The 22,214-nt window shown below is 45.2% G+C and overlaps 2 protein-coding genes and 1 non-coding gene across 3 annotated transcripts; 1 reads left to right on the top strand and 2 right to left on the bottom strand.

Annotated features, from left to right (window-relative positions):
- The first annotated feature begins 273 nt into the window (after positions 1-273).
- Positions 274-11,116, top strand: st13 (ST13 Hsp70 interacting protein). Its single transcript, XM_056287898.1, has 13 exons — positions 274-415; positions 850-992; positions 1,473-1,521; positions 2,357-2,441; positions 2,772-2,845; positions 3,108-3,174; positions 3,357-3,441; positions 3,789-3,899; positions 4,552-4,654; positions 6,406-6,522; positions 6,776-6,830; positions 7,131-7,219; positions 9,906-11,116. Exons 2-13 carry the CDS (start codon positions 883-885, stop codon positions 10,038-10,040), a joined length of 1,080 nt encoding a protein of 359 aa, XP_056143873.1. The 5' UTR covers positions 274-415; positions 850-882; the 3' UTR covers positions 10,041-11,116.
- A 1,162-nt stretch (positions 11,117-12,278) lies between these two features.
- rbx1 (ring-box 1, E3 ubiquitin protein ligase) lies at positions 12,279-14,656 on the bottom strand. The gene is made up of 5 exons (XM_056288129.1): positions 14,541-14,656; positions 13,530-13,608; positions 13,150-13,220; positions 12,732-12,817; positions 12,279-12,489 (listed from the first exon to the last, which is right to left on the bottom strand). The coding sequence occupies exons 1-5, from the start codon at positions 14,616-14,618 to the stop codon at positions 12,477-12,479; spliced, it is 327 nt and encodes a 108-aa protein (XP_056144104.1). The 5' UTR covers positions 14,619-14,656; the 3' UTR covers positions 12,279-12,476.
- A 7,042-nt stretch (positions 14,657-21,698) lies between these two features.
- Positions 21,699-21,770, bottom strand: trnaq-cug (transfer RNA glutamine (anticodon CUG)). The gene has a single exon. It is a non-coding gene; the product is annotated as a tRNA-Gln (tRNA).
- Positions 21,771-22,214: the final 444 nt, after the last annotated feature.

The raw sequence follows: 22,214 nt of genomic DNA, 5'->3' as shown, positions 1-22,214 counted from the left end.
ATAACAGAAATAAGGACCCGTTGCCGTGTTGTATATATTGGTTATGTAGATTAGGTCTGTGGTTCGAGTGACCAACATATAAGCATGTATCATATCATGTATCACGCATGCAACATATACGCATGCACATACGCACATATATCTACGATTCTACAGCCTCCCGTTTAAGGCGTCGTTGATGATTGGTCGGTAAGCAGTTTTCGACCTTCTTTGATTGGATGAGACATGACACGTCTTTTTCCCGCGACGGGTTAACTTCGGGGAGGACCCCTGTGTTGTGATTGTGTCTGTCGACCGCCCGATAAAAAAAGAATTATTGGAGCGACGCCACCATCGGGTGAAGTGTGTTCGCAGATAATTGGATACGCGTCATCGGCTGTCGTACTCAGCGGACAGATTTAGGTCTTTCCACAAGGTCGGTGTGCATTCGATTGAAATTTTGAATTTTCAAATCACACGTCTACGTTCGCTGTTTATATTCTCCGTATTGCAGCCATAGCCTGACGCATCGTGTTGCTGCGGGCTTTCAAAATCGATTTCCAGAATCTTCTGTCATCGTCTGCATGGGCTGAAGTCGCATGTGCCTTAGCAGAAAATTGATGCCATGAAATTCGTCTCCCAATCGCCACGAAAGTCGGTTTAAATCGTGGATTGTCGGAGTCGCTATAGCGAGTCCACATCACCCACTCACTAACTCCCTCATTCATTCAGCCAACGGAACGAGCGGTAGAATCGGCAACGCAACTGGGCGTGTGAGCCGTGCCGTAATTGGCGTTGTGTTGAACGGTTGCTTGTTTATCTTTTGTTTTATGTTTATCCTTTGTCTTCTCTCTTCGGATTGACGTGCAGAGCCCGAGAGGAAAAAAAGAAAAGAAAAGCAAAATGGATCCGCGGAAAGTGACCGAGCTGAAGGCCTTCGTGCAACTGTGCGAAACAAATCCCGCTATGCTGCACTTGCCCGAGATGGAATTCCTCAGGACTTGGCTGCAGGGGTTGGTACCGCCACGGATCACGGATGTTTACTTGTGTCGCCGCATGAGCACACAGAATTTTCTTTTTCAGACGATAAAATATGGGGGGGGGGGTTAGATGTTCATTTTCACTTCTTGACAGACAGGCTTCACAGGAGAATATGACTTCATGTGCCTGAAATTCGGCGCTGCAGCAACGCCCACGTGTGTGTGCGCGCGTGTGTGCGCGGGGGGGGTGCGCGCGATTATGCATCCTCCTGTCTGTCAATGGGAAAATAATTGGTCACAATTTATTGTACATTTTCCTCAAGAGCATAATTATGTATGACTTGAACCAAGTAATGTTTATATCCTCTCATTGAAGTCAGTTTTTAACAGTATAGAAACAGACTTGAATTGGCTTAACAAATTGCTGAAATACCCAAAAGGCATGTACATGGAATTATTTAAATCTAGGATGATGATTAGACTTTCATATTTTACTTAATCCTCTATTTGCAGCATGGGTGCCACAATTCCACCACCACCTAAGACGGGGGGGACTTGCAAGGTGAAAAACATTATTTTGTGCTGAATATTTTCATGACCATCTTGCAGTCTAATGTGTACTGTGTTTAAAGACACTTAGGACAATATTCTCCGGGTTATATTTCGATGTATTTTTTTTCCTTCAAGATCAGCCGCTCATGTATGAATACTGCACAGTCAAGGCTTACTATCTCAAAATAAGTCCCCCCCCCCCATCAAAGATAATGTTGTTTAATTATTTATGGATTTTTTTTGTAAGTAAACTCACAAAATCAGTTTTCTTATATGTGTTAACTATTGCATAGTGCGGGTGTTCGGATGGCGTGGCGGTCTATTCCGTTGCCTAGCAACATGGGGATTGGTAGTTCGAATCCCCGTGTTACCTCCAGCTTGGTCAGGTGTCCCAACAGACACAATTGGCTGTGTCTGCGGGTGGGAAGCCGGGTGTGTGTCCTGGTCACTGCACTAGCGCCTCCTCTGGTTGGTCGCGGCACCTGTTCGGGGGGAGGGGGAACTGGGGGAATAGTGTGATCCTCCCACATGCTATGTCCCCCTGGCGAAACTCCTCAATGTCAGGTGAAAAGCGGCTGGCAACTTCACATGTATCGGAGGAATCATGTGGTAGTCTGCAGCCCTCCCCGGATCAGCAGAGGGGGTGGAGCAGAGATCGGGAAGAGTGGGGTAATTGGCCGGATACAACTGGGGAGAAAAGAGGGGGAACATTAAAAAAAAAAAAACTTATTGCACAGTATCCTTGAGGACCAAAAAAGCTGTAGGAAATATTAATATAGATTAGTGAATTGTTTTCAAATTTACTGACGTGTAAGTTTTACGATAAAGGGTGCTTTTATTTTCAGGGTAGCTGTCCATGTGGCCCTTCACCCACCTCTGCTCCACCTCCTGAGCCTCCCGCCTCCTCTGAGAGTGAGGAGAGTGAAATAGGTATATCTGTCTTAACGTCTTAACACTATATGAGACTGCAGGGCTTCTTTCACATTGGATGAGGACCCAAAATAGGTTGGGCCTACCTCAAATGAGACTCTAAATGATAGGAATATTTCAATGAGACTGGGTCCCAAATGGTGTCTAGATTTGTAAAGCTTTCATCTCTGGCTTGCAATTTAAGAGAATACTGCCAAATTGTCCTTAACATGATCTGCTTGCACTTCATTGATGAGGCTAAATTCATATTCTGAAATAATAGGTATTGATTGCATCAGAATAGGTTGTAAATAAAGGTTTTGGTAGACGCTGATTTGCTTTCTCCCACAGAGATTGACAACGAAGGGGTGATCGAACCAGACATAGATGAACCTGAGGACATGGGAGACTTGGAAAACTTGGAGGTGAAATGTTTTCCCTTGTAATTTTACTACCAGAAATGCATATCCAAATGACCAGGCATAGTTCCAGAAATATGTTCAGACTCAACTTTACATTTATTTTCAGGCTAGGTTTGATTCAAATCACGGTCTTTCATTTAGAAACTAAACAACTCCCTGTTTAACTAAAAGGAACTCTAAGCATGTTTTTGAGAAATATCTAGACTATGAAATTATAAATTATCAGGCTGGGTTTGACTGAACTCCTGTGCCCCTATTCCCTCAGATCACGGAGGAGATGATGGACCAGGCCAATGAGAAGAAGATGGAAGCCATTAATGCACTGGGAGAGGGTAGGTTGTGTGTGTGTGTGTGTGTACACATTTTTTTTTCTCATGCTCTTAATGACTATCAATGGCATAGGTAGGTTTGTAGTGATCATGTACAAGGAATAATGCTTAAAACTGAATTATAACCTTGCATTTACTTTTGCATACGAGACTATCACAATATTATACTCTACTGTCCCTTGTAGGTGATTTACAAAAAGCCTTGGACCTTTTCTCTGAAGCCATTAAGCTCAACCCCCGTGTGGCCATTCTTTATGCTAAGAGGGCAAGGTAGGTGCTTCTGTTACACCATTTTTAGGATGTTCGGTGTCTCCATTTCATGTTTGTTGCAGCCAACAATGATACAGAAAAGACCCACCACAAAATGGTTAAGTGATAAAACAGCACTTCATCCACTTTGTTATGGTTACACCACTCTGCTGCTTCCCTCCACATCTTTTGCCCCGCCAATACGACGGATGCACTTGCTTGGAGAGCCTGTAGAGAACACCACAGTTAACAATCAAAAATGGAGCTCCTTTTTCTGCACAATGAGTCATGATACATATGCTTTCAGTTTGTTCTGCATCAGTACTATTTTGATTTTGTTGTGCATCGGCACCTTGTTCTCTTTTCAGTGTCTACATCCAGATGCAGAAACCCAATGCAGCCAGGAGAGACTGTGACAGAGCAATCAGCATCAACCCGGACTCTGCACAGCCTTACAAGTGGAGGGGAAAAGCTCACAAGTATGTTCCTACACTAGTTGCCTTATTGCCCTTAGGGGACACATAACCAGTCAGTGTGCAGTACAGAACTCTTAAATACCTTTCCCTCGGTGTGTAAACGACTGCCAGCCTACTTAAACTACTTTGACATATTTCATTCAATAGTTAAGCCTATTAAACTAGGTGTAGTTTGTAGAGGGGATGGGGCAGTGTCATAAAACAAACTGTTTATTTGGTACTGCCCACTCAATGTCACTTTCTCGAAACGCACATTTGGTTTGGCATCCAAGTTGTTGTTGTGAAAAACTGCCACCAAAGCACCTTTTTATTTGAGCGTGCTTTTGATTTAATTCCAGCCAGTTAACGTTGCTGTTTAGTCCATTGAAAACAGGAAGGCAAAATAAGAGTTTGAAATAGCATTTATTTTAGTTCACCGTAATAAAAATACAAGCCAAATCCTCAGCTGAGTTTTCCGGGACTGGTCTGCTCCTAGCTGGTAGACCAGTGTTTGTGTGTCCATGCATCCGATGTCTTATTTTTGTAGGGGATGCAGATCTTAAAATTACAGATGTTCATGAATTTCATTGCATTAGTTTATCCGTGTGGAGAAATCAGTACATCTAGATCTACCCTCCACTGTGGCTGAGTGTGTTTGTTGCCCCCTGCTCTGCAGGCTGCTGGGTCACTGGGAGGATGCAGCCAAAGATCTGGCCACAGCCTGCAAACTGGATTATGATGAGGATGCCAGCGCTATGCTGAAGGAGGTCCAACCAAAGGTACAATTCAAGAAACTGGGGAAAAGAATGCGCCGTAACACTTTCTATGAAGCTTGCATCCATAACGTCCTATAAGCATCTATAACACCCTATAAGCATCTATTACATCTATAACGTCCATACTTTCCTATAATGTTTATTACAATGACTAATGGCTATGGCTGAAGACTGAAATAGCACTGAAATCTCATTATGCATTGCTACGAAACTTCAGCAAAACAAGTTGGCTATGATGCATTATGACATTTAACAGATAAACAGGCTAATGATAACATATTTATAACGCATAAATCCGTTTTAAATTAACACTGTATCATAAAGGTGGTTATGAGGTGTTGTGAGGGCGTCTGCATTGTTATAATGAATCTTACAATAACTTATAGCTACACTTAGGGTGTTATAGATGCTTATAGGGCGTTATAGATGCAAGCTTCATAGAAAGTGTTACCGAATGCAGTTTAATTTTTCAAAAATATACAGCAGAGAAAAATTAAAAATAGCACATATAACTTTCAGACCGATTTCATTATTTTTTTTTAAATAGCTGGTGTAATTCAGACACTTGTCTTTTCAGTGTGTAAGATCAGAACAAACATCAGAAGTGTTGCTCTCAATTTTTGATCTCCTTGACACAATTAAGGTTTAGAAACTTGAAGGGAAAATTCGCCAATTTCCAACCTTATCTCTGCCCCCCCAATCTGCCAAGTGACATATCGCGACGTCATTTGGTGGCCGAAAAAATAAATACAGCCTACAGCAGGGTTTCTAATATTCAAATCTACTCTAAAAACACTGTTCAAGAAACACATCCTCATTGTCTCGGTTAAACAAAGTTTCCGTCGGTGTAAAAGATGCCCCACAACTCTAGCACACAGGATTTGAAGTGTGACTATACAGAAGCTTGCGTGCAATGTATTCTGGTACATGTGGGCACTGTGGGAAAGACTGTTTGCAGGACGACACTGATTTCTGTGTGTATAGTACTCAGGACTTTATTGCGTCAATCCACTACTTTACCCATCAGTACTGACTACACACACACAAAACCATCTGTGAAATTGCTGGGGGTTTTTTGTTTTTTGGATTTTTTACCCCCTTTTTCTCCCCAATTGTATCCGGCAATTACCCCACTCTTCCAAGCCGTCACAGTCGTTGCTCCACCCCCTCTGCTGGGCCAGGAAGGGCTGTAGACTATCACATGCTTCCTCCAATACATGTGGAGTCGCCAGCCACTTCCTTTCACCGGATGGTGTGGAGTTTCGCCAAGGGGACGTAGCGCGTGGGAGGATCACGCTATTCCCCCCTGTTCCCCCTCCCCCCGAACAGGCGCCCTGACCGACCAGAGGAGGCGCTAGTGCATTGACCGGGACACATACCCACATCCAGCTTCCCACCCGCAGACACGGCCAATTGTATCTGTTGGGACGCCCAACCAAGCCGGAGGTAACACGGGGATTCGATCAAGTGGCCCCCGTGTTGGTAGGCAATGGAATAAACCGCCACGCTACCTGGATGCCCCCCGAAATTGCTGTTTTAAATAATGACTTAAAAACGGGTTTGTCAAGATGTGTAAAATTGTGTTGCATTGTCTCCATTTAGCACAACTTTTTCGGGCTGGATTTCCAAAAGAAATCGAGACACCAGCAGCATCACTTTCCTTGGTTATTAACGATGAAACCAAGATGATGAAGCTCATAACCACAATTTTTCCTGAATGACAGCATTCTGATTGTGTACATTTCTGATCCCAGGCCACCAAAATCATCGAGCACAGACGTAAGTATGAGCGTAAACGGGAGGAGAAGGAGATAAATCAGAAGAAAGAGAGAATAAAGAAAGCCAGAGAGGAACATGAGCGGGCTCAGAGGGTGAGTTGCTTTATACCACGTTTGCTTCTTTTTTGTTATCTTTCCTGGAAATGACACATCTTAAGTGTTTGTAACACTGCTAATATTAATTATGTATTCTGTAGCTGGCAAGTTGAAATTATTTCTAAAAATAAATGGCTATGCTTGAGATGGGAGCTTGTATACACCCATCTTTTATAATCTCACAGCCACGTTATTCACCCATCGCCTCTGATTCCTGTTCGTTTCCATTCCAAATTGTTTGTTTCAACAGGAGGAAGAGGCCAGACAAGCTGCTGGAGGAGGTGGCGGCTTCCCAGGTTTCCCAGGTAAGAGAGCTGGAAAGGTCAAGGTTCACAGGATGAAGTAAAGAGGGTTACAACTTAAAAAAAACATTTGTCTACCAAAATTGAGACTAAAACAACTCAATTCTTTTCATGGGATAAAGTACCGACAGCTGTAGCATGAGTCGTACTACCTTACAGACTTGTCTCGCTACAGGTGAAACATGAATTGAGTCGTACTATAATCCAGAATATGTTGTTTATTTTAAAGCATATGTTCATAAGGGAAACCAAAGGGGGAAAAAAACAGCTGAAACAATTGCTTTTGTGAATCTGAATATGTAGGTGGTGCTGGATTCCCAGGTGGTGCTTCCTTTGGTATGCCTGGAATTGGAGATTTCTTGAAGGACCCAGAAGTGCTCAATGCCATGAAAGTGAGTTACAGCCTTTCCCACCGCCATGTCCAGTGGTACCTGTCCATTTAAAGTTACAGTACTGACAATTTGAATGCAAACAAATGTCCTGTTTGATAATTCGTAATACTGGCATATCTCATAAGATATCCGAATGACGGCTTTTGTAGTGGCTCATTTTAATGGTGTCATGTAGGGCTGTCCTTGGAAAATGATCCAGCACAATTTTATTCCTCTCAAACCTTGTTATTGTGCATCTCCTAATTTTCAATTTCAAAACGATCTTTGATGGATTCGCCCCCTTTTTTTTAAGTCTATGAAGCACTGTAACCATTACAATGAGACATATATATATATATATATATGTATGTATATATATATATATATATATATATACACACACACACATATATGTGTGTGGTGCAGTGGTAAGTGCAGTCGCCTCATAGCAACAAGGTCCTGGGTTCAAGCCCCGGGGTAGTCCAACCTTGGGGGTCGTCCTGGGTCATCCTCTGTCTGGAGTTTGCATGTTCTCCCCATGTCTGCGTGGGTTTCCTCCGAGTGCTCCGGTTTCTTCCCACAGTCCAAAGACATGTAGGTCAGGTGAATCAGCTGTACTAAATTGTCCCTAGGTATGAATGTTTGTGTGTGTGTGTGGGTGGCTTTTTTTTTTTTTTTGAGAAACCATCAGCAGTGTAGATAAAAGTGCTCAACAAATGAGGAGTGGAATATTAAGATAGATGTAGGAAAAAAAACTTTAATACATTTCAGTACAAGCTTGTTTCGTGCGTCATGCACTCATCAGCTGCCAGTGTGATTAAACAACAAAGAAAAACACACAGTCAATAAATATGCTGCCCCACGTCACGGCCATAATTTCGGTAGACAGCAACCAGTGAGAGTATAGAAAACATTTGAAATATTACAACCAATGGGGTAGGTAGTTATGATGCACATCAACCAATGGTGGGATAGAAAACATAACCAGTGGGGTAGGGGTTGGGGCTTGTTTTGAAAAAGCAAGGATTTAAAGGGCCAGGGCACTGTTGAAATAGCATACATTTAAATATAACAAGATAACGTCAAATGGGGTAATTTACATATATCATATAGTGGAGTGGTGTTGGGGCACTGTTGGAAGGGTAGACGGTTAAAATATAAAAATATAACCTCTAATAAATTTCACGTGTATCATCTAATGGAGGGGGGAATAATAACAACATTGTTTTACTTGTAATTACAAAGCAGACATTTTTTCTGGGGCGGCACGGTGGCGCAGTGGTTAGCGCGGTCGCATCACGGCAAAAAGGTCCTGGGTTCGAGCCCCAGGGTAGTCCAACCTTGGGGGTCATCCCGGGTCGTCTGTATGGAGTTTGCATGTTCTCCCTGTGTCTGCGTGGGTTTCCTCTGGGGGCTCCGGTTTCCTCCCACAGTCCAAAGACATGTAGGTCAGATGAATCGGCCATGCTAAATTTTCCCTAGGTGTGTGTGTGTGTGTGTGTGTGTGTGTGTGTGCGCGCGCGTGCCCTGTGATGGCCCGGTGGCCTGTCCAGGGTGTCTCCCCATCTGCCGCCCAGTGACTGCTTGGATAGGCTTCAGCATCCCCGCGACCCAGAGAGCAGGATAAGCAGTTCGGATAATGGATGGATGGATATTTTTCTGTGTCTACAGCTGATGGCCAATTAATTTCTACTGTTCAAGGTGGACATATCAGGCTTGCAAATAATGAAATATTTCTCTGCCAAGCACAGATTACATCTTTTGCTGTTAATTAAATATGCAATGTTTTTCGTGAGGATTTTCCATGAAATTGAGTAATTAATATTCTTGTCTACCAATGACCAAATGTGGCGGCTTAAGGCTGTTGCATTTCTTACATGCTCATTCCTGAAACTACACATATGGGCGTTAAACCTAAGTTTAAAAGGGCCCTCTGTTAATCCCAAGTAAGTGTCCACATTGCAGTTGTCTTCTCTTGTCACCGATGCCTGGTAGATGACTCCCTCTGCTTGGCATTTTCCTTCAACTGTGCCCCAGCACCCTTCCAACTGTGCTCCAGCACCACTCCACTATACGATATACTGTGGAAATTGCAGGAAAGTAGAGACAGACAATTTCTCTCATTGACTACACGAACGCGTGTCTTTTATTTCTTCGTAAACCAGCAGCCCGAGCAACATGGCGCTGCTCCAACCAATCGTCGCCGTAGCTCACCCTGTCAACCCAGAAACACTTTTTCTTGAAACGACCAGAACCTATTATGGTGTATTATGTCCACAGAGTCCGCTACAATACATAAATTACCCCATTTGATATTATCCTGTTATATTTTAAATGTATGCTATTTCAACAGTGCCCTGGCCATTTAAATCCTTGCTTTTTCAAAACAAGCCCCAACCCCTACCCCATTGCTTGTAATGTTTTCTATCCCGACATTGGTTGCTGTGCATTGTAACTACCTACCTCATTGGCTGTAATATTTCAGATGTTTTCTATCCTCTCATTGGTTGCTGTCTACTGAAATTAGGGGTGTGACGTGGGGCAACATAATATTTATTGACTGTGTTTTTCTTTGTTGTTTAATCACATTGGCAGCTGATGAGTGCGTGACGCACAAAACAAGCTTGTACTGAAATGCATTAAAGTTAATATATATATATATATATATATATATAATGAGCGATTGATCACCCTGCCTCCCCTCCAGGACCCGGAGATGATGGCCGCCTTCCAGGATGTTGCACAGAACCCGGCTAACATTGCCAAGTACCAGGGCAACCCCAAGATCATGGCCCTCATAACTAAGCTGAGCGCCAAGTTTGGAGCCCCACCACAGTCCTAAGGGGGAGGAAGAGGTGGAGGCCAAAAGTTTGCTTGGGGGAGGAGGAGAAGATGGCAAGAAGAATGATGGATATGGCCAAATGATTTGGAGAGCCACAATGCTTCATAACAATTATTCTAGCATGTATGGATCAAATGAGGGCAGGGTGACATTTTCATAGACATGAAAGGATGATGTCACGAGGTCAGAAGAAAGACGTGCACAACGTTTTGTACCACATTAGGGGACACACTGCAAAATTATCCATCTTAAGTCAAGTATTTGCATATTGAGTCTTAAAAGCCTGTTTTTTTTCTCAAAAACGGTAAAGAGATCTGAGAGCAGAGTGGGACAGTTTCACTTGTTTCCATAAAGATCCACCTTATTCCCCCCCCCCCCTTTCAAGTATTTTCTATCCTGATGGTAGTGGGTTGATATGCCTTATTTCAAGAGAATTTCACCTTTTTTTTCCCCCCACATCCGACACTTGAAACTGCAGTTGGGAAAAGTTCGAATGCTCTCACTCCATTGTCTTATTTTTTTACTTGGTTTTAGGAAGTGGTAGCTAAAACCTGGTTTTTGCAGTGTGGGGCAACATCAATTCTCAAGGTACAGTCTGTTAGCACGTAAAGATGACTAAACCAGACCCGACAGGATCTCATTTAGAATCCCGCTTGACTTGTCGCGTCCATCCCCTCAGTTTTGGGCTTTGCTTAACCACAGGTAAATCTACTTGTGACATTTATCTGATCCAGCTCAACTGCATCTAGCCACTAGCGCAGATGAACATTTTTACAGCCATTTCCCCACTGATAATGGGTCGTAATGGGTCATCTACTGGTGTTTTCTCTTAAGAGTGAGCCAACCAAACACAATGGCTGGTACTTTTCTATAATCAGATTTTCTGTAAAACTTATTTTTCCTCAGGTTTTCCAATGGTTTTTGGTTTTTTTTCCTCACCTTCGTTGTAAGGTTTACTTGTTCCTTTGTCTTTTCTTCCAAATGCAAAAAAAATAGATTTTTGAATTTGATCAATCCACAAAAATAAATGTTTTGTTGTTGCAATGTGCTGTCTTTACTTTTTTTTTCTTTCGGTGTGTACTGTGTTCTTGACATCTCACATAACCGTATAGACCCATGTTGACTTATTGTGATCTTGATTCATCTGCAAAACCTTATAATGAAAGTGGACAACAGGGAGTGGAAAAACTGGAGAAGTCATATTGTGTTTAGATTGAATTAATGAATTCGGGGGGCAGCCGGGAACCGCCGCAGCCGAGACGCAAACCCGGGTCGCCCGCACCATGGGCGACTGTCCTTGCCAGTCAACTAAAGGGTCTGACCCTAGATTGAGTTAAGGTAGAGAACAAGTGGATGGCTCATCTGAAAAAAATTTTGTAAGATATATCAAGTTCGTAAAGTTAAGGGAAATGGGTCATGTCTCCAATACTATAAAGATGTTGAGGGCAGAAAACCAGTTTGATCTTGAGACTTGACTTGAATGGCTGCCTCTACAATCTCTTAACTTGTACAAATTCTATAAAAGCTTGAAAAAGTAAAAATTATCTACTATTGACTGGCTAGTGACACCGTTTTAGATTTGAAAAACATACCACTGAAGACTATAAATAGTTTTCTTTCCCTATGAAACTGCGGTATGTGAACTGCTGGACCTTGCTTGGTAAGTGTGCGACATGTTTCAGCATATCCCTTTGGTATTAAATCAGGCAAAATCTCAGGCCCAGAGATGCAAGAGGAGTCCATTAGGCCACTTAATCCTCCCAGGACCCAGATCATTTGTGTGCTGGAGGATTACTGCTGGTGACAGGTGGCGGGTCCTTCATGTAGCTGGCCCTGGCTTACTGTCTCGAAGCTTTGTGCATTGGTCTGGCCAAACAAACTCCAGTCGCCGAACATGGCAAGTTTATCACAAATGATGTCATATGTGAAAATGTAAAAGGTACATGATAATGTACTTGGTATGGTAGACGAAAACTTTCCATTACTTCCCTCTCAGAGGTGCCTTTGAACAAGTCATGGTGATGGCTAATTGAGCACAACCACAGTAAATGGTATGTATATCAATAGTGCCATCTTTGTAGTAATCAACCACTGAAAATAAACATTGTTTTCTGAAGAGCAAGCCCTTTGATTTTGTACCTTCATGTATTGCATAGGAATGAACTGATTTATTAGCATTCTTGCTTGAGATGGCAGCCCATTTAGGGGTGACCCATTAACTACACAAAACAAGGGCTGTTGTGACAGGCATTGGTCTTAATTTCTCTTTAATTTACAACAACTTGCAAATTGAACTTTAACAAAAAAGTAATTTTCCAGCTAACGTAAAATAAAAACAGGACAATTTGGGGGATAAAGACTAGACATAACAGGGTCTAAGACAGTAGTGGGATGCAACAGCGAATGTGAGGCTGAAACAGGTTCTGAAATATACACCTAGTGTCCATATCTGTAAGAATATGAAAAAGAGAACAGAGGGGAGATGGGGAGTGAGTATGATAGTATTATGAAATGTGCACATTTCATTTTCAGTTAAGCGTATTAGAGACATAGTATTTCATATTCTTGTATCATTACTGGAACCCTTCCTACACTTGACACACAATCCACATACACCAAAGCCATGCACATGTGCTACAATGTAACAAGAAAAAAAATTGTCCTCTATAAAAATTTAAGCAGAATACTCACTTCTGAAACTCCCACTCCCTGTTGTCGAGAGGGCACACCTGTCTGGTCTTCAGCCAGCGAGATATACAGTGGAAATGGAAAGCATGCTGCAGCAAGGATAGGAAGTGACAGGACGACAACAAAAAAAATTATTCAGAGAATAGGAAGGTTCATAAAATCTTTGGGGTTTGATGGACTTACTTGCGAGTCCCGACTATGTCCAAATGGAATACTAGTATTAATTGTGATATCGCACTAATATAATCTGATGACAGACCAGTTGGCCAATCAAGACATCTATGTGATAATGTAACGGAATTCTAGATATAACTCGGATTAAAGAAATGAGTCTCAGGGTCAGTTATTGCAAAGGCATTCCATCTTGGTTAATATATTTAACTAACTGAACATTTTAAAACTCTAAACAGTTTTTACTCACATTGCAGACACCCCAGGCAACAGTGCACTCTTCAGATGTTGCTGAGGCCTGGTTGGCCTGACACTCTATACCTAAGGGTAAAAGAAGAAACCTATCAAAAATCCATCACTTTGGTGACCATCATTAAGAAAATAAGTGTTATAACTGAGCAACATCCTGAATAAGTACTTTAGACGTTTTCACCACATACAGCGATCACGGCTATCTGACTGCAGACTATGGCTAAAAACCACAGGTTTCCTCTCAGCAAGCAACAATTGACATTGCTGTAGTTTTTGACTTCTGTTCCAGAGTTAGTCACTTTAAACTAGGAAACACAGCCCATTCTGTATTAGAGGAGTCAGTTTCATGAACTGTATTGGGTCTGAAGGTTAACTCACAGAGGTCCATGATGTGATTCCGGCAGATAGCACAATTGTCCACAACGATGTCCCATGCCCACAGTGCCACAGCATTCCACTGTTGGGAGATCAAAAACAGGGATGAAATAATTTGGTCAGAATGAAGACAAACTGGTAAATACTGACAGAGACAACACCTTACAGAGCTTCACAGTACAAATGGCACAAGGGAATCGGTACCTCAAAAACTGGGAAATCTGACAGTACATATGCATGAGAAACAGTACATTTAACAAGACTGAATAATAAGAAATAATATTAACATTTATGTCGGTTAGATATTTCGGTAGTGGCACACAATTTGGTTGCAGCTGTTGGGGAAGTGTATATTCTTGACATTACTTATGACAAGCCAAGACAACATTTAATCAAATTTTGTGATATCAGTTTTCAATCACCTAATATCAAGTTTCATGTTTTTGTATCAAAATCTTATTAAATATAAATGTGGCCCACTAGGGCCAATACTCATGAACACAATGTTAGAATTCACTGTAACTCTAAACCAAATGTTTAAAACACTCAGTTATTAAATCGATTTACGTTTATCTGTTTTTGTCTATAAAATTAAATCACATAAATTAAGTTTTTGAAATACTGTGTCAGAGGAAAAGAACACAACACTTTTGTCAAACACATTATCAACAAATTGCCAAACACATCGGCTACTAAATATTACTCAGGAAGAGCGCCAGCTATCTGTATGTCAATTTGAAGATCAGAGGTTTTATCGATTTACCCGTTTAGTACTAGTAGTACGGTCGCCACCACTTTATAGCGAACTGTCGTCAACATGTAGAACAGCCTTTTCAAATCGCAAACTGCAAATTCATGCCTCATTCATAGGAAGCTAACAGCTATTTACTGTTAGCTAGCTTGATAGCCGTGGCTAAATTGTTGTGGCAACGGAAATTTGCAGCGGACTATGTGCTTTAGACTTCGCCCTTTTTTAACTCCTTAGTTAGACTTAGATATTTTAAACACTCACACCTTTTTGACTTCAAATCGTTTCTTGCTTGCTCCACTGTTTGTGCCGCTTGGGGTATCGACGTCCATAGCGGCTGCCATCTTGCCTGAGAGATTTTCGCGAGCCACTGAGATAGACGAGGTTGCCAGATATCGCGAGAGAAACAAGCAGCCCATCCATCAGTTATCCAAGCCGCTTCTCCATCGCCTCTGTGCATAACTGTAGTCCGCTGACTTTCGGTTTGTACTGCAGCGGTCATACCAGTTTCGTATTTGTTGGCGTGTGCTATTGACAATGACATATTTTTCACGATGCCTGCAAGATTTACCATAGATAAATGTCAAAGACATGCACAGAATTGTCGACAAACCTTCACCTGCACCTACCAGCAAACCCGTTTGCTGCACCTTTTCACCCGTTGGCTGGTAGGTGCAGGTGGGGAGGCACCCTAAACAGGCCGACACATTCACACTAAGGGACAATTCAGTATAGCCGATTCACCTGACCTACGTGTCTTTGGACTGTGGGAGGAAACCGGAGCATCTGGAGGAAACCCACGCAGACACGGGGAGAACATGCAAACTCCAAACAGAGTACGACCTGGGATGACCCCAAGGTTGGACAAGCCTGGGGTTCGAACCCACAACCTTATTGCTGTGAGGCGACCGCGCTAACCACTGCGCCACCATGCCGCCTGAAGCAAGCAACCCACTACTTAAAAACCACACCAAAGCTCTCAACTTTGTTCGAGATGCAGAACAGCCAGTCTGCCCCTTCCATCTACTACTACTACTACTACTACTACTACTACTACTACTACTACTACTACTACTACTACTACTACTTTCGGCTGCTCCAATAGGGGTGGCCACAGTGACTCATCCCTTTTTATCGCGTCCTATCGTCTGCATCTTCATCTGTCACGCCAACCACCTGCATGTCCCCCTCACCACACCCATAAACCTCCTCTTTGCCCTTCCTCGTTTCCTCTTGCCTGGCAGCTCCATCTTCAGCATCCTTCTCCCAGTATACCCAGCATCTGTCTTCCGCACACGTCCAAACCATTTCAATCTTCCCTCTCTTGCTTTGTATATATGTATTTTCTCTATACAGAATCAAAGCATTCCGATCCTGTGGCCAAAAGTTCTTGTCCAGGGGTTTCAGCATCTGTAGGAGGTCTGATTCTGGCATTCGCCTTGTGAGATTGTCGATCACAGATTGATAAAACTGATTTCAGTTGATCTTGCCCGTGCCCTTAATTACTTGAACATCTTAAACAGCCCCAGGGGCGTGCGCTGTTCAGCCTTCTGTTTGGATTTACCTCCACTCGCTTTAATTGCTTTCAGTATGTCAATAGACTGCAGAATGTGGCGACTGGCATCCACTAGAGTGACGTCTCTTTGCTGACATTTCAGTGACAGGCCCTGGAGCTCACGGAGTATGTCTTTCATGCAAGCCAGATCCAGTAAAAACCCAGAGTTTGTGAGGTGTTTGTATAGCGCCAAGAATTTCTTCCTCTCGGCATCATTGCGAGATGCATCATCGCCTGCAGTTTTGAAGTGGCATGCTAAAGCAGGGTAGTTATTCCAGACTGACTTTACAGTATTGAAACTACTCGCCACCCATCTGATGGTGAATATCTGTCCAATTCTCAAAATCTGCATATTTAGATTTGCAGCTGCTTCCTCAAGCAATCTCACATTCTTTGCAGACTGGTGGTACAAAGAATACAGCTTGGCAATGACAAACCCGAAATGATTACATCCAGAAACCACTTTCAGAGAATCATGGACAGCCAATTCAAGGTGGTGGGCCAAGCAATGTGTGGATTGGATGTTTGGAAAGTCACGCTTAAGCCTTGCAATGACTCCAGTGGTTTTGCCTGTGAGAACTGAAGCCCCATCTGTGGCGATGCTGATGAGGTGTTTCACCAAAAACTTGTCATGTAATCCCGCTGTGTGAAAGCACTGTCTCAAACTGTTGTAAATGGATTCTGCATCTGTGCCCTGTGTCAGCCCTACAATGTCTAAAAAAACATTTTCCAAATCTCCTTTGCCACTCACATCACATCTCACATATACGATTAGATAGGCACGACCGTGTACTGTGCTTTCATCAATGGTGATGCTGATTTTTGAATTGAGCTCTCGAATATTCGAAACAAACTTCTTCCACATTTGCTGTGCAATATGACCTATAATCTCAGCGCAGGAGTGATCTGATTTATGCGCAGTTCCCACCTTTGCGCCATTAAGCTCCTGAAGCTTCATTAAAGGGGTGAGCTTTCTGTAAGACAGCCTTTCCTTAGCCACCATATAGGCGGACCTGAATGATGCTGCGGTCTCCTCCATTAACTTGGAATTCACCTCAATGACTTTATTTGGCAGAATCGCCTTTTGCTTAGTCAATGCCCCTTCAATGGCCCTCTTGTGTGCAATGCTGTTCCTATGTTTATATATCTTTTTTCGCAGCTTATTCTGAGCAGTGCTGCTTACTTCCCCGTCAATCCAGTCCTCAGACAAGTGCGCGCCAGGTACCTTTTCAGACAGAAGAAGGGTTTTTGCGTCCCTGCAAGCAGTGCACCCTAAGCTTCCATACTTAACGAACAGCCATGTGTAATGGCTCTTCCGGTCTCTCCATTGCTGGCTGTTCCAGTTTGACGGGAGAGAGGAGCAAGAGGGGTTAGGATCACGGCCTCTTCCTCTGACGAGCTGTTATCTCCACCATCTTCAGCCAGAGAGGACTTTTCCTCAGCTTCTTCCTGCTGCGTTGGCACCGGGTGTTGTGCTAACAGTGGTCGCAGGGCTTGCAGCGGGAGACTCGGTCATGCTAACTTCACTAGAACACGATTTCTTAGTGAAACCAAAGTTAATTAAACTGCATTGCTTTCTTTCTGACATGGCTATTGATGCTAACTGCAAAAAGAAAATGCTAAGGACTTCACGCGCAGATCAATGGGACTCAGCCGCTAATGTTTATATTTTTTCTACGAATCTTTGAGTTAAAATGTAAACATGAGTGGAGTTTGATTTGCACCGCAGCGCTGCCACGCCTTGGTGGTCATGACAAGAATAGCATGTGTAGTTATCTTTATTGAAGTGAATTGGTGTTAGATTGCCGTCATGCATGAATGAATGACACATACTAATCCATGATGATGACGATACACAAAACTGAAATTGCATGTCAAAATAACACATTGTCAATATTTTTAGAGACCCCCCCCCAAAATTTCACAAATCATGTTTTCAGAGGAGCCCAAGTCTTATTAAGGGGAACTGAGCTCCCCCGTAGTTCGCACCGTGCCTGTCTCTCACCATTGCAAACAAGACAGGGCTCAGAGCCGATCCTTGATGTAATCCTACCTCCACCTTTAACCCATCCGTCATTCCTGCTGCATACATCACCACTGTCTCACTGCCCTCATTCATATCCTGCACCATTCTTACATACTTCTGTGCCACTCCCGACTTCCTCATACAATGCCGAATGACTGGCAGGGCCATGGCACTCGTCATACTTTTCCAGCCTGTTATCGGTGGGATGGGAGGAGCTGGTTGGTGACCTTGGATTGCACGAAGTTGCATCTGGGCTTCGAAGGCGGTGGGCCGGCAGCCGCTCGGGGGGCAGGCTTCGGGGGGGGCAGGCTTCGAAGGCGGTGGGCCGGCAGCCGCTCGGGGGGCAGGCTTCGGGGGGGGGGCAGGCTTCGAAGGCGGTGGGCCGGCAGCCGCTCGGGGGGCAGCCTTCGGGGGGACAGGCTTCAGGGGGGGGGGCAGGCTTCGAAGGCGGTGGGCCGGCAGCCGCTTGGGGTGCAGGCTTCGGAGGCAGCGGGCCGGTGGCTGCTCGGGGGGGCAGGCTTCGAAGGTGGTGGGCTGGCAGCCGCTTGGGGGGCAGGCTCGGGGGGGCAGGCTTCGGGGGGTGGGGCAGGCTTCGAAGGCGGCGGGACCGGCAGCTACTCGGGGGGCAGGCTTCGGGGGGGGCAGGTTTCAAAGGCGATGGGCCCGCAGCCGCTCGGGGGGCAGGCTTCGGGGGGGACAAGCTTCGAAGGTGGTGGGCCGAAAGCCGCTCGGGGGGCAGGCTTCGAAGGCAGTGGCAGCCGCTCAGGGGGTGGGCTTCGGAGGCAGCGGGCCGGTGGCCGCTTGGGGGGCAGGCTTCGAGGGGGGCAGGCTTCGAAGGCGGTGGGCCGGCAGCCGGTCAGGGGGCAGGCTTTGGAGGCAGCGGGCCGGTGGCTGCTCGGGGGGGCAGGCTTCGAAGGCGGTGGGTTGGCAGCCGCTTGGGGGTTAGGCTTCGGGGGGGGCAGGCTTCGAAGGCGGTGGGCCGGCAGCCGCTCGGGGGGCAGGCCTCGGGGGGGGTAGGCAGGCTTCGAAGGTGGTGGGCCGGCAGCTTCGGGGGGGGGCAGGCTTTGAAGGCGGTGGTCCGGCAGCCGCTCGGGGGACGGGCTTCGGGGGGGGGGGGGCAGGCTTCGAAGGTGGTGGGCCGGCAGCCGCTCGGGGGGCAGGCTTCGGATGCAGCGGGCCGGTGGCCGCTCGGGGGGGCAGGCTTCGAAGGCGGTGGGCCGGCAGCCACTCGGGGGGCAGGCTTCGGGGGGGGCAGGCTTCGAAGGCGGTGGGCCGGCAGCCGGTCAGGGGGCAGGCTTTGGAGGCAGCGGGCCGGTGGCTGCTCGGGGGGGGCAGGCTTCGAAGGCGGTGGGCCGGCAGCCGCTCGGGGGGCAGGCTTCGGAAGGAGGCGGGCCAGCAGCCGCTCGGGGAGCAGGCTTCGGAAGCAGGGTGGTCGACAGCTCGGGAACAGACCGCACGTCAGCCGGTGGCACAGAAACAGACTGCCCATTCTGGAACTCGAGGACGCTGGGCAGTTGAGACTCAGGGACGCCGGGCAGCTGAGACTCCGGGGTGCTGGTGGGCAGCTTAGGCTCTGGGGCGCTGGGCAGCTGAGACACTGTCATGCAGGGCTTGGGAGGAACCGGATTCAGCTGGAATTTCCACCTGAAGAAAGTCACTTCTTGGGCTAAGTCAGGGGACTGACGGTGAGAAGCTCAAAGAAGCCTGGCTCTTCATTGAGGAAAGTGCACCTCGACACACCAAAATCCTCACGACAGACTGAGCAGGTCTGCTGGGTCCTGCTTGGTCTGTTCGTATTGTCACGGTGAGAGCAGGAGAGGACCCAAATGCAGACGGCAAGGACAGGCTGGGCTTGAGCAAAGCTTTAATAACACAAACGCTTACAAACAGCAGGAACAGTCGGCAGGTACAGACAGTGGGGAAGCTCACAAAATGACGTGGCAATCTGGCGACCAAGAGTCACTGGGAGAGTCTCTGGGAGTCTCTGGGAGTGTCTCTGGGAGTGTTTCTATGAGTGTGTGAGACGAACCGACAAAGAGCCCGGGCAACCAAGAGGCATATATACCCGGGGCGGGGGGGGGGGCATCAGGGAGCTCGGGCGCAGGTACAGCCAATTGGAGAAAGGGGAGGGAGTTGGGCGCAGCTGCGCGGGAACCGCACAGCCAATCGTAGAAGGGAAGACTTGAGTGAAGCCGGGCAATCAGGGTCACGCAGGCACACGGGCGCAGGTGAACTGAAACACCAATCAGGGGATGGGAGATCCCCGATGACCCAAATCACACACCCATGCCACTGTATTCTGGTATCAGCAAGGGATTCGTCCACTGTCTGCAGTTGGTACAATTCATTACCGGGACAAAGAGGCATGATCATATCACTCCTGTGCTTGCCTCCCTTTACTGGCTCGCTGTTATTTTTCAAATTGATTTAAAAATGTTATTGCTCACTTTTAAGGCTTTAAATAGTCTTGGTCCTACGCACATTTGAGATTTATTAACCTGGTATATGCCCCCTCGACCATTAAAATCTGCAGGTCTTGGTTTGTCACAAAGGGAGATCGGGCTTTTGATGTTAGAGCCCCCACACTATGGACCTCTCTTCCTGTTGAACTAAGACTAACCAAGTCTCTAGCTTCTTTTAAATCTCATCTTAAAACTTTTCTTTTTATGAAAGCTATTACAAATGTTTGATATTTGCTTTTAGTTATACTGTTTTTATGTAAGCACTTTGTAATATTGTTTCAGAAAAGTGCTATATTAATTAATTTATTATTATTATTATCATCATCTTTGCACCTTCGATTTTCAGCTTTATACTCATCACTCTGTCCGACACCCTCTTCACCTTCTACACACTGTCGACATATTCTTCCTTAAGAATTACACCTACCCCAGTTCTCCTTCCATTCGCACCATGGTAGAAGAGTTTGAACCCACCTCCGATGCTCCTGGCCTTACTCCCCTTCCACCTGATCTCTTGCACACACAGTATATTTACCTTCCTTCTTTCCATCATATCAGCCAGCTCTCTCCCTTTTCCAGTCATAGTGCCAACATTCAAAGTTCCGACTCTCACCTCCACACTCCTATCCTTCCTCCTCTCCTGCTGCCTCTGGACATGCCTTCCCTCGCTGCTTCTCCTTCGCCCAACAGTAGCATAGTTTCCACCAGCAACCTACTGGCCAACAGTACCGGTGACGGTCACTGGTAACCCGGACCTCAACCGATCCGTTATGGAAATCTGATTCATGATCTGCACATTTGATTTGGCAAAGGTTTTACGCCGGGTGGCTTTCCTGACGCAACCCTCCCCATTTGTCCGGGTTTGGGACCGGCACTAAGAAAGCACTGGCTTGTGCATCCTCAGTGGCTGCGTTTGCCCCCTCCTAATACACACAATTTAATTGGGCTAGCGATCCTCTTACTGGACTTCATTTTACAGAGTGAAAAAATAAGACGCAATTAAAAATAGTCCATTTTTTATTTGCATTTTTTAAGAAGAGAGTGTAATGTTAGACACCTAATAGATTTGAATTAGGTATGTAGTTTATAGCAAAATAGGCCTTCAGCAAGGACAGAAAAAAAGAAACAGTCACAACCTGCGACTTTCCGAGGAAAAAAAGAGGAAGCTGCTTGAGCGGACATGGCAACCACGAGGCCGGTAAACGTGAATGTGACGTAACAAGCTGATCGGAAACGTTCAGTTAAAACTGTTTCCGTTGGCGTAGTGACGCCATTAAGTAGGTCACTAACAGTTGAGTTTGATTTACTAGCTGAGGCTATGTTCTGTATGGATATGCCACAATTATCATTTCCGCAGATTTGAAAAGAAAAAAAAAAGTTTAGGTTCCACCGAGATTTGAACTCGGATCGCTGGATTCAGAGTCCAGAGTGCTAACCATTACACCATGGAACCACGACGGCTTGCCGAAATATTTATATATAAGTACAAATACAACACATATCCTAATCGAGGTCTGTTATTTCCTTTATTTCTTCATTTTTTCGCGAGTACTCAGCTTAGGTTAAAAAAATATATATATACATATGTTCAATGTATTTTATTTACTTTTTCGTTCTGCAAGCAACCCACTGAGAATTATTTGCTAACAGAACATTCTGTTTCAGCAAAAGCATTTCAACTGTTAAAGAATAAAATGTATTGTTCTGGTCAAAACCGTACCCTTTATATCCGGTTCCAGTAGAACCTGCAAGATTACCCATCCACCCATCCATTATCCAAACCGCTAATCCTGCCGTCAGGGTCGCGGTGATGCGGGAGCCCATCCCAGCAGCCATTGGGCGGCAGGCAGGGAGACACCCTAGACAGGCCGCCAGGTCCATTCATCATAAATAGATA

The sequence above is a fragment of the Lampris incognitus genome, chromosome 10 (genome assembly GCF_029633865.1).
Source record: "Lampris incognitus isolate fLamInc1 chromosome 10, fLamInc1.hap2, whole genome shotgun sequence".
NCBI classification, from domain to species: Eukaryota; Metazoa; Chordata; class Actinopteri; order Lampriformes; family Lampridae; genus Lampris; species Lampris incognitus.
The sequence above is the reverse complement of the archived record's forward strand: the minus strand, read 5'-3'. Positions and strand labels throughout refer to the sequence as shown.